The sequence below is a fragment of the Pongo abelii genome, chromosome 23 (genome assembly GCF_028885655.2).
Source record: "Pongo abelii isolate AG06213 chromosome 23, NHGRI_mPonAbe1-v2.0_pri, whole genome shotgun sequence".
Classification (NCBI taxonomy): Eukaryota; Metazoa; Chordata; class Mammalia; order Primates; family Hominidae; genus Pongo; species Pongo abelii.
Window position 1 is genome coordinate 24,254,680 of NC_085929.1, and position 12,498 is coordinate 24,267,177.

Below are 12,498 nucleotides of genomic sequence, written 5' to 3' on the forward strand. Positions count from 1 at the left end.
TCCCTGTGAGCTCAGAGTGAAATTGTTCTCAGGGGTATTTGCAAGGACTTGTCATCAGTTAAAGACTAGCAGCTGGCTCCAGGTGATTCTACTCCGCTGTCACCTCTCCAAAGGGGAAATTGAATAGTGGTATTGCTCACTGTGGTGAGTGTTCTTTGCACCACCAGAAGAAACTGGTTAATGAATGTACTATTTAGAAGAAAAGTTTTGACATTTTAAGATTACTAGTTGTTCTCTTTCCCCAGGAAAAGAAGGTCAAAGTACAGTCTTCCCTGTTGCAGAGTTTGGAATAACTCTGTTTGTCCCTGATGCTTTCCAGCAGGAGAACTGTATTATGTAGAGGGGTCCTTGGCCAGCATCAAAGGAAAAAAATTATTTTTTTCCTAGACCTGTATTTTTCCTATTACAGTCTTCCATTTATTTCTTCCTCCAGATTAAAAGTGCCTCTTCCTACCTAACTCATTCCTTAATTAAGGTCAATTTAGTGTTGGCTCAAATGCTCTCATCTCAAAAATACCAGAATTGAATGGTAACTTGGATAATTAAGTTAACATGTGCATTTAAAGCAGCATGTGTTTCCTTTTTCCGTGTGAGTTCCATGAGCCTCTGCACTGCCGCTCTGCTCTGCTGAACTGATCACTGTGGGTCATTCTGGCTCCTCTTCCCTCTTGTCATCTACCTTTTGGCCAGTCTACTCTTCATCAGGGGAAAGGAACAAACTTCAAATCTGTGAGTTATTCTGTCAGAAGCAACGTGCTAGAGAGAACACATGGGATTTGAAGATAATCAATCAATGGTATCCACATGGTAACTCTATGCCCGTGACAGGCGGTATCATTTCACATCATCAATTGTCTTTGTTAAGTCCATACTTAATTGGTTTGACTGCAGGTTCTGAAAACAAGATCGTAACATTCAAAGGACTCTTTGTTAAGTCCATACTTAATTGGTTTGACTCCAGGTTCTGAAAACAAGATCGTAACATTCAAAGGACTCTATATTCCAATTCTCAGCCAGCACAACTAATAAAGTTGTTGGACAATAAAACTAGGCGCCAGTGCTGTGATCCTTTAAGGAAGCCTTGAGTATCGCAGCAGTTAATGCTGGGTCCTAAGAGGAGAGGTCAGGAATGATTTGACCTTCTGAATGCACCAAATGTCCCACGTGACTTTGAGATACACCAAGCATCTTTTCAAGGAGAAAGCTTTTGATGTTTAACAAAGGAATTTCCATCACTTCATTCAAATATTTTTAAAAGAGGAAAACACATTCTCTGAATTAAAGTCACCTTTGAATCATATCCACAAGGATTGTGTCACAGGGCAAAATCCACCAACTGCCAGGATCTGCCCGAGTCACCACGGCTGGGAAGTGCTCAAGACGGAACATTTGTGTTTGAGACAATGGAATCTTTTTATAATGTTGGCTTTGGGAGAAGGGGTGATGCTTTACAACCAAGACAGTATCTTAGACTTGGTCTGGAAGAATTTACACTAAGACCTGTTATAAAATGGTGGCCTACTGTAGGAATTCAAGTGAAACAGAAGAAGGTGAAGATGCTGTGGAAGAGTCAGGGTATAAGAGATAGTCCAGAGTCACTTGCTGCTTTAGAACACTTTTCCATTAGTTCTGGGTGATGACTGCATATAGCCCCTTTGGGAAGAAAATTTCTCCCCCAGTGAGAATCTGATTATAATGGCTGACGCATGGATGGATGTGTAGGCGCAGTGTGGTTCAACCTGTTTCCATTGTGGTTGGAAAACTTTTTTAAAAGTCCACTCCAAAACATGAAAAGTTGTAGTGTTAGGAAGATTTATTTCCAAACGGTGGCCGCCACACTGCACTGCAGCACTTCTTTTTAGTATTTGTAACCTTCTGCCCACTTTTGATTGAGCCAGCCCTAGCGTGGTATGTATTCCATGCTGAACAATATAGAGTTTGTTTTTCTTTTCTGATGATTTTAAACTCTTAAGGAACAGGAAAGTGTCTGGTAAGAAGAAATCATGAGTCCGTCAGTGCCCTTACGCTTATGCATCTCCAGTAGCCTCATGTTGTGGTCACAGGTGTTACCCGTTCACAGCAATGTGTGTGATACGGATCCAGCATCCACTGTCATGCTTTTAAACTGATCCCTAGGACATAGCTTACCACTGGAACAGACCAGTGTTGCACTGTTTCTAAAGCTAAGCTTTTCCTTATTTATTTTGGTTCTACCTAAGTGACTTGGTTTACTGTCCCTAAGAGAGGGAACCACTTTGCTGAATTTTAAAAAGTCCAACCGCTCTTTCATCTTTTATGCGTAGAAACCTGTTCTCTCCAGATGCACTTCTGAGGCATGGATGAGCTGAGCGTATGGCTAGAAATTGGAAGTTTACAGCTATTACCAGGGGGCTAACTCCCGGGGCATCGCAGTAGCTTCTGGCACCCGTGGCTTAATGTCTTTAGCAAAGTCTTGATGTCATGGAAAGAGAAAAAGTGCATGCAGTTAGTTACCTGATTTTGTAAACAGTGGCTGACCTGGGCCCTTAAATCACCTTCACACCTTTTAGAACCACAAGTGGTTCTTTTTGACTCCAACAAAGGAGACGAAGTTGAAAAAGTCAAGCCCCTGTGTACTGGGACCGGACTTCCCATTGTTTGAGTGCAGCATTTTAGTTCAGAATCTCTGTGCCATTTGGTTTTTAAACAGGAAGATTGTTGGTTCCTTAGTATTAAGATAGTCCCTATTTTGAGTGGAATTTTTCATTTGTAAGGGGTATGTTCCTTCTCCGATTCTTGCTTTCCTCAAACAGGATACTGCCTGCTGTAAGACCATCCCCTATGGTTGTACTTTAATAAACAGTAATTTTTTTTTACCAAAAAAAGTGTATTTTGTTTCTACTTCCCTGAAACCTACTTTTCAATTTAATTTTCAAGTGGGAACCTGCACAGCGGAAATAAAGGCACCATGTGTAGATTTACAAATGTGCAGATTCATGTGTGGATGATATGAAGGCCATTCAAATACGTGTAAATGGACATTTTCATTCAAGTATATTAATGTAGATATTTTAAAACGGGTTATAAGCTTAAAACATTGTCTTTAAAATAGAAATCACAGCTATCTTCCAGCCCGTCTTCTCTAGGAACGCTGTTGACATGCCAAGGCTCCATCTACACTGGAAGCAGCTACACAGCTGTGACCACATCGAGCTTTAGCCAGTCACACTTTTGGAACTGTCCGTTCAGTCCATCCCCTAGAGCAAGAAAGGAGAAAAAGCCAGAATCAGCTAGGCTCATTCACAAACCAGGCTCCAGAGCCCTGTGCCACAGTAGAGCAAAGCTGGGGTTTATGCAAAAACACATTCTCCAGAGCCCTAAAGTCCTATCCGTGCATCCTACTTTTTGCTACATGGGGGCAACTGCAAAAACAGGCTATTCAGGTGCTGAGGTGGGTATTCACATCTCCAAGGCACTGACGGTGTCAGGAGGCCCCTGCTGGGTCAGAGGAATCACGATTCTGCCTCAGCCATCAGTCTCTGGTAAGCTGTCCATACAGACTGCTGCACACGTCTTGCCCACCCATTCCTCCTTTACATGGGTGTTGATAAAAGCTGTCCAGGAATGGTCTCAGGCTTATCTCCTTCCAACAATTCAGCTGGGTTTAATGCCTGATTTAAGATTTATATTCATTCTCCTGTTTTTAAAATGCCTGTATAACTGAAGACCACAGCATATAAAGAATGTTTTCTTATGAGTTCTCAGTAGAGGATTAGATGCTATTTTACTTAAAAACCAAAGCCTGAAGTATGCTTCTGACATGTCATAAAATCCCGAACATTAGGCCACGCGCAGTGGCTCACGCCTGTAATCCCAGCACTTTGGGAGGCCGAGGCGGGCAGATCACCTGAGGTTGGGAGTTCGAGACCAGCCTGACTAACATGGAGAAACCTCATCTCTACTAAAAAATACAAAAAATTAGCTGGGTGTGGTGGCGGGCGCCTGTAATCCCAGCTTCTCGGGGGGCTGAGGCAGGAGAATCGCTTGAACCCAGGAGGCGGAGGTTGCGGTGAGCCAAGATCGTGCCATTGCACTCCAACCAACCTGGGCAACAAGAACAAAACTCCGTCTCAAAAAAAAAAAAAAAATCCCAAACATTTGCTAATATTTTTAAATTTACAAATAAGACACATCTACTTAATTTCCATTGGGGTCTATGAAACAGAAGCACCAGATTTTGCTACATGGGGGCAGCTGCAAAAACTGGCCCTTCTTGGGCAGCATTGTGAGCACTGTATGTTTTTAGAGACCGGTCTTGTTTTTGTTCAGGCTGGAGTACAGTGGCACAGTCATAGCTCACTGCAGCCTTGAACTCCTGGGCTCAAGCAAAGAGATCCTTCTGCCTCAGCCTCCTGAGAAGCTGCCTCAACCTCCATGACGGCATGAACTACAGGCGTACGCCACCATGCTCAGCTAATTTTTTTTTTTGAGACAGTCTTACCCCATCACCCAGGCTGGAGTGCACTGGCGCGATCTCGGCTCACTGCAACCTCTGCCGCCAGGGTTCAAGCGATTCTCCTGCCTCAGCCTCCTGAGTAGCTGGGATTACAGGCATCCGCCACCGCACCCAGCTAATTTTTTTTTGTATTTTTAGTAGAAACGGGGTTTCACCATCTTGGCCAGGCTGGTCTTGAACTCCTGACTTCATGATCCGCCTGCCTTGGCCTCCCAAAGTGCTGGGATTACAGGCGTGAGCCATCACACCTGGCCCTCAGCTAATTATTTTTATAAATTTTTTAGAGACAGGGTCTCTCCATGTTGCTCAGTTTTGTCTCAAACTCCTGGCCTCAAGCAATCCCGCTGCTTCTGCTTCCCAAATCACTGGGATTACAGGCTTAAGCCACCATGCCCAGCCTTTAGACTGTGACTTGTAATACCTGGTTATGGGACAGATGTGCTCTGGAAAAGATTTTAGACAGTTCCCCCGCTTTTTTGACTACTCGTTTTGGTTCACATTACACCTTTTTTTTTGAGATGGAGTCTTGCTCTGTCACCCAGGCTAAAGTGTAGTGGTGCAATCTTGGTTCACTGCAACCTCTGCCTCCAGGGTTCAAGCAGTTCTCCTGCCTCAGCCTCCTGAGTAGCTGGGACTACAGGTGTGCGCCACCACGCCCGGCTAATTTTTGTATTTTAGTAGAGACGGGCTTTCACCCTATTGGCCAGGCTGGTCTGGAACTCCTGACCTCGGGTGATCCGCCTGCCTTGGCTTCCCAGAGTGCTGGGATCCCAGGCATGAGCCACTGCACCGGCCACATTACACTTATTTTTTATGACAAGGTGAGAGGTCTGAAAAGCTCATTGTGGGCCCTCCAGCCCCTTCCTTCAACTCTGCACCTGCTTGTGCCTTGAGGACCCCACCAGGAGTGTGACGTGAGCCTTCGCTGCCCCTCTGAGTGGAGCATGTCTCCAATAGTAAGCTGCTAAAGCTCGAAAGGACTCTGGGTGCTCTTTGTCACCTTCTACACACAGCTTTCTTGCTCACAACAGCAAAACCAAACCCGAGCAGGACAGCCTGTAACCCCTGTGCTGGCATCAGAGGCAGGGGCCCCGCTGGGCTTCTCAACCTTCCAGAGAAAAGGGCATGGGCGGCAGGCAGGGAAGGAGCTGACCTCAAGGGTTCTTACATTTCTGGCTAAGCTCCTCACGTAGGTGCGTAGGTTCTGGTTAATAAAATTCACCGTTGTGTGAAAGACATCACGCAGCAAGGACGGTGTGTGACTGGCCACCTTCTTGGCCAGCAGCAGGGCCAGCACCAGCATGGTCTTCTCCTTCTCCATGTCTGTAGGGTAGGCCTGCAGCAGCTGCTCCAGGGCAGTGGCCAGGTCCCTGTTCCGGTCCTGCACAGAGGGGCACACAGAACCTGGTTCACTAATACTCTTCCCTCTCAAAGGAATGACAGTCCCCAGTATGAAGAAGCACTTCAAAGGGAAGTATTTATTAAGTATCCAGGGCTGCTGGGCGGAAAGAATGAGAAACAGTTGAGTTCTGAGAGGCAACGGAAAGGGAAGACTGTGATCACTCCCTGCAGGGGGCTCGGTAAGCAAACACATGTGTGGTGAGCCCACGTGCCCACTGTTAGACGGTGATGGGATACAAGAAGCCTGGGTCATCCCTGCGCCCAAGGCACTTCGAGTCCAGAACTAGTGACCACCTGCGACGCCTTAAGCCCATTTTCTTGGTGCAGACCTAGCTGAATGGACGGGAGGAAGGGGGTTCCTGGGGGACACTAGACACAGACCATGAGGCTGGCAAGGACCCTCAGGCCGTCAGCGCACATGCAGAGTTACATGGGAGTGCACTGGCCACTCCTGCATTCTAGGCAGCTGCTGGGACATCACAGGCTGGCCCCGCTGAACAGAAGCATGATTGGATTTCTAGGAGGTGAGGACGCCTGTGTTTTCAGCTGGTAGAGTCGAAAAAGTGGAACTTTCTCTCCTCTCAGCTCCTATTGCTACAGGCCTGCATTTGGGAGTTGGGAGGATGTAGTTCTTCTTTCCGCTAAGTGTTCTGGGGACACAGTGCCCCGGGCCAATCTTGTATCCCCGACAGTGCCAAGCAGATGGTAGAGCTCAGAAAGTTGTGGGTTCCAACCAAGGAGCTCAGCAGAGCAGCAGGCGCCACTCCCAGGGCTTACAGTTCTCACTGGCACCATTATTAAACTCCCTACAACTGAAGGAAGCGTCTGTTTCTTCTGCTGGCCAAACATGCTTCGTTCATCTTTTAGAGGCTTTTACCCCTAAACTCTTTACTCTGATTTAAGGTTCAGGTTTCCTCGATGTCAACCAGCTGAATTCTTCTGCAAGGCAATGAACCATGGCCCACGTCCAGTTACTTCGTCAGAGTTCCGGACCTGACAGTCACGACTTGAGTGGCCTCACGGGACAGTGGGCTGCCTGGTGAGAGGCAGGGGACAGGCCCCGTTGGCTCACTTGCCCGCCCACGTGGTCCTCAGGCCCTTACTCACCTCCTCTGACCGGCTGGTGTTCCTGAGCTGCAGGGCCAGGCCGTTCACCAGGCCCGGAGGGATGCTACGGTCCATGCTGTCCCCGACCTGGGCGAGGTGCCTGGCAATGTTCCGGATGATGTCTTCTTGACTTTCAGAATCTATGTGTTCAGGCAGGGGCGGCAGAGACAGAGCAGACTCAGAAAATGGCCCTGATACCCTCTCCCACACCACCCTGCCCCGGGAAAGGACAGATCCGCAATGGGACAAGGCCGGCCCCCACTGGGCACGTGCTCCACTCCACCAGGGCCACGGTGGGTGGGCTGGGTACCAGCGCTGAGCTGGGTTCTGGGCAGTGCCAGAGCTCGGGGCCTTGGCTGAGGCCCAGGCTCCTACACACGGGCACCACGTCCCCACAGGCAGGGCCAGTGAAGCTGGGGCGTCAACGACCACGCCTGAGGTACAAGCCTGGTAGCAGCTTCATGGCTCACACCACACACCCCAACAGGGTTGGCCTTGGCCTGGGCAGCCGTTGGGGAAGGGGCCCTGTGGGCAGTCGGTGTCCCAGACCCACCTTCGCCCTCTCCAGCCTGAGAGCCCCCATTCCTCGCAGTCCCGTCTCAGGAAAACCCCAGCTGTCACTGGCACTGGCAAGGCCCTGGAGAATCTCCCCTGCCTTTCCAACCAGAGCTCTCCTCCTTGCCCCCTCAGTTCTCCTCCTCCGGCGCACAGCCTCCGTGCTGCCCCTGCCCGAGTACCACTGTCGCAGCTCCACGAAGGCCACGCTCAACTGCCACACTCCACACTCCCTGCCACCTGTTTCTTCCTCAGCACTTGCTGTGTTATTGTCTGACGCCCCTGCCAGAGGGTAAGCTCCCTAAGGGCTGTGATTTTTTAAATCTGTTTTGTCCACTGACAAATACCCAGCACTTAAAACAATACATGGCACTCAGTAGGTGCTCAATAAACAATGGCAGGGACCAGGTGTGGTTGTGCACGCCTGTAATCCCAGTGCTTTGGGAGGCTGAGGACAGAAGATTGCTTAAGGCCAGGAGTTAGACGATGCAGTGAACCGTGATTGCACCAGCAACAGAGCAAGGCCCTGCCTCCACAAGAAACTTTTTTTTTTTTTTGAGACGGAGTCTTGCTCTGTCACCCAGGCTGGAGTGCAGTGGCACGATCTCGGCTCACTGCAACCTCCGCCTCCTGGGTTCAAGCAAGTCTCATGCTTCAGCCTCCTGAGTAGCTGGGATTACAGGCACCCGCCACCACACCCGGCTAATTTTTGTATTTTAAGTAGAGACGGGTTTCACCATGTTGGTCAGGCTGGTCAGGCTGGTCTCGACCTTGTGATCCTCCCGCTTTGGCCTCCCAAGGTGCTGGGATTACAGGTGTGAACCACTGTGCCCTGCCTCTACAAAAAACTTTTAAAGGGAGCCAGGTGTACTGCACATACCTATAATCCCAGATACACAGGAGGCTGAGGTGGGAGGACTCCTTGAGCCCAGGAGTTCAAGGCTGCAGTGAGCTGTGATCACACCACTGCACTCCAGCCTGGGCAACAGAGCAAGACCCCGTTTCTTAAAAAAAGTTTTAATTGCATGAATGAATGAATGGGCCCTGTACCTAGCTCCCAGTAAGTGTTCAACAGATGCCAGCTATTGTTATTTCTCTCATTAAATCTTCTATTTTTTCTGTGCTTGCAAATTCCCTCTGGCTTTTTTGGTTTTGGCTGCTGCTCCCACCCTCAGTCAGCTGTCAAATCTCACCTTATGTTGCAAATACAAGTGTTTTGCCTACCCTGTGCCACTGCCGCCACCCTGGTGGGGGTCCCCTCAGCTCTCATCTGATGATGACAGCCCCACTCCCTGCCGTCCAGTCTACTCGGCCACCTTCATAGCACAGACCTCAGAGCAGGGCAGGGTTGGGGGAAAGTGAGGTGCTAAGGAGTGGGCACGTTCTTAGAAGCTGTGCTCTGGGGGTTTCACGGCTTCCCTGGAGTCTGTCCGTGGAACATGCAGTATGGCTGCCACATCATTTCTCTTCAAAACCTCTCAAGTGCTCACCTCTGCTTAAGTGACAAGTCATGACCCAGCCTCAAAGTACGTCTGACTTAACTTCCACACTTCCTAGGCAAACTCAACTATTCACTGTATTCACTGTAGCTTTTTTTTTTTTTTTTTTTTTTTTTTTTTTTGAGACATAGTCTCGCTCTGTCCCCTAAGCTGGAGTGCAGTGGTACGATCTCAGCTCACTGCAACCTCTGCTTCCCGGGTGCAAACAATTCTCTACCTCAGCCTCCCAAGTAGCTGGGATTACAGGCGCCCGCCACCCCGCCTGGCTAATTTTTGTGTTTTTTGTTTTTTTTTTTAGTAGAGACAGGGTTTTACCATCTTGGCCAGGGTGGTCTTGAACTCCTGACCTCATGATCCACCTGCCTCGGCCTCCCAAAGTGCTGGGATTACAGGCGTGAGCCACTGCACCCAGCCTCACTGTAGCGTTTATAGCCGCTGGGCTTTTGCTTAAAAGATGGCCATTCCCTCTTCCCAGTTTCCAAAGAACCAAACGTACCCAACTCCCAAGGCCCAGCTCAGCTGGAGCTGCAGCCCCAAAGTTTTCCTGATTCCCTGCAGAACAGAGCACCCAGCTCCTCCAGCACCTCATCGCTCCCCCAGCACTGAATCTGTGCCTCGCTCGTTCCCGAAGCTTATCCACCTTGCTTCAGTTACGGACACGTCCTCTCTCCCTCTGGCCACCAGCCGAGTAGCAACAGGAATCTTTCCTGATCCGTCTGTGTCCAGCCGAGTGAACGGACTCACCAAAGAAACCCCGGCAGCCAGAGCTTCTACCTTGCCTCTCTTCCCAGGCTCGCCAGGGACTAGATTCACAGTCCCTGTCACCTGCAGGCTAAGTGAACTGCCATGATCACTTTCGCAGGTGCCACTTGAGTCAACCCCGGTTTCTCAGTTTAGAGGCAAAGGCCGGCGTGGAGAAGAGCGAGAGAAAAACACCAGGGCAGACTGGGGCTACAGTCGCCCCCACAGCAGTGCTGACAGCAGAGCTGTGCCCGTCCACTCCTGCCCTTCCTGGACCTTCCCAAGGGGGTCTGGGGTTTCTCCTCAGTTCAGGGCCAGCCAGAAGATGTGCTGGCTGGATTAGAAGGCAGAGACGTTCTCAGACACCTCCCCCCACCCCCCACCCCCACCCCCACCCCGGTCTAGTGGGGAACTCCAGCCACGTCCTCAAGCACCTGATCTAGAAGGCTGGGTCAGCTGTTGGTCTCCCCGCACAGCCACCAGAGGGCAGCGCAACCCTTGAGCTCGGAAGGCCTGGGCCAGGGTCTGGGGATCCCTGCAGGCTTTCAGGGCAGGGATTCTACCTGCGTCAGAATCCTCTGGGCAGTCTCCCGTCCTAAAAACAGCCTGATGCAGGCAGCTGGAGTAGGGCCCAAGGCCTGCATTTGGAAAAGGTTTCTCGCGTAATTCCAATGTGCACACTACTGAAAGCCAGCGTCGCAGGGCCGGATCTGGAAGTGGGTGAGCCTCCACACGCCCCCAGCCTCCACTTGGGACAGCCCCTGTCTGCAGAAGCAGCCCCTTGGCAAAGGGGAGTGGAGCTGGAGGCTGGAGGAGAGCGCAGGGATCAGCAACAGGAAAGGTGAACAGTCTGGAAACCATGGTGACCTAGAGGCAGTGCCCTACAGTGGGAGGGCGGCTGAGCCCCAGCTCAAGAAGGGGCCTGGCCCCACGTCCCAGCGGTGACATGGCCACGAGCTGTGTGATCTGGAGCTAGTCATTTACCCTTTGCTGGACCTGGGTTTCCTCACCTGGAAATGAGGTTCCAAATCCTTCTGTGTTCTTGTATAGGTAATCACGGGGCATAATGTATATGAAAGGAAATATGTCAGGTATAGACAGTGCCAAAGTCACTGTGAAACCAGTAGGCCTCAATCAATGGGACAGTCAGCCAGGCCTGCTTGGGGAGGCAGGGGCCGCACCAGTAGTGCCACCTGGGGGCTTTGCCCAGACCCAGCAATGCCCAGACCAACCAATCAGAATCTCTGGAGGTGAGACGCAGGCACCAGCATTTAAAGCTCCGGGTCCTTGAAACGATATAAAGCTAAGTGTGAGAACCTCTTGGGTTATATAATCCAGACAAGTGGTCTGCAATCTTAGTATCAGAATCGCATTTGGAAAATTGGATAAAACCACCATTCTATGTTGGTCCAGACAAGGGACTCAAGACCAGTACATGGGATTCTGGCTCAACAGAAAGGAAGAACTTTCTAACAGAGTTACCCAAAAATGGTAGGCAGTGAGTTCAGCAGCACTGGAGGGAATCAAGTAGAGACCAGTCAGTCAAGTGATTAAGTGATACCAACGTACGTGGCAGCTGAAACTGCAGAGGCAGAGGCTGAGCCTGGGGGGGTCCCTTCCAGCCCTGAGGCTCCCTGAATGTTACTGGTGACAGAAAAGCCCAGCTTTGGGGAAGGAGGTGGGGCCGGCCGCCTACCTGCCTCTATTCTTCCCAAGCGGGAGTGGCTGCTGCGGTTGCCGTCAGTCTGCAGCTCATCGTAGCCCTCCCACTGGGGAGCCAGCACTGGCAGCTCGCGGCCCAGCGCATCCAGCTCTCTGCGGAAGCTGTTGTCAGAGCAGCTTTGGAGGAAGCCAAACACCAGTAGGTTTGTGATGCACTCATCCCTGAGGCCGGAACCATTGCTGACCTGAGGGGAAAGGGGAGTCAGGAAGATGGGACCTCAGCCAGGCCCCTCCTGCAAAGAGCTCCAGGTGCAGCTGGCCCAAAGAGCCTCATAGGTCCCAGAGAGCTGAGGCACCCTGTGGGCTGGAGGGCCCTGCAGGAGGTCTCAACAGGCAGAGGCGCAAGGTCTGCAGCCCCGGCTTTAAGCAGCACCACCCGTAGATGGCAGGGAGCGAACCCCAACTCTGCAGAAAGGGATTCCTCTGCAGAGGAATCTGCTGGACCTCCTGAAACACGCAGCTGGGGAGCTTCCCGCTGGGTAAGAAGGCCACCGGCTGTTCCGGGGAGGCGAGCGAGTGTCATGCGGGCCTCATCCACCATTGTGTGCTTGCACGCTTTCTTCAAGTTCCCCCGCAGGCTTCAGCAATCTAAGCCCACCTTTCCTGGCTGTGTTTCCAACAGGCAGAGCCTCTTTCTTTCCGCTCATCTCCTTCACGGGCTCAGGAGGGTACTGGGCAGATGGAAGATTTTCAGTAACTACTGCGGAGTGGTGACCACAGCTGGGCACCTGCCTTTGGCCAAGCTTGATTTACTTTGGGTAGATGTGTCCTTAATCCGAACCCCACAGGGAGTGGTGGGGCTGGCTCCTGCTCTACCCAGAGGGGCTGGGCTCTTGGCCGACAGCTCTCCAGCTCCCTGGGCAGCACTGGCAGCTGCAGCTCGGCCAGCGTCTGTGCCGCGGGAGACAGCAGGGACTGTTCTTGGGGTACTGACTGTGTTTGGGGGCTGTATTCTTATAAGCAAAGGTGAGCCCTGCA

General features: G+C 50.9%; 1 protein-coding gene across 5 annotated transcripts in view; it reads right to left on the reverse strand.

The window, feature by feature from the left end:
• Nucleotides 1-1,795: 1,795 nt before the first annotated feature.
• Nucleotides 1,796-12,498, reverse strand: part of BID (BH3 interacting domain death agonist) — a 38,785-nt gene continuing 28,082 nt past the window's right edge. For 3 of the 5 annotated variants that reach the window (XM_024239621.3, XM_054542942.2, XM_054542941.2), the window contains exons 3-6: nt 11,495-11,705; nt 7,004-7,143; nt 5,664-5,876; nt 1,796-3,236 (exon numbers count right to left, since the gene is read on the reverse strand). In XM_024239621.3, the coding sequence (XP_024095389.3) occupies nt 3,225-3,236; nt 5,664-5,876; nt 7,004-7,143; nt 11,495-11,705 (576 nt within the window). In that variant the 3' untranslated portion in view covers nt 1,796-3,224. 5 annotated transcript variants of the gene reach the window in all.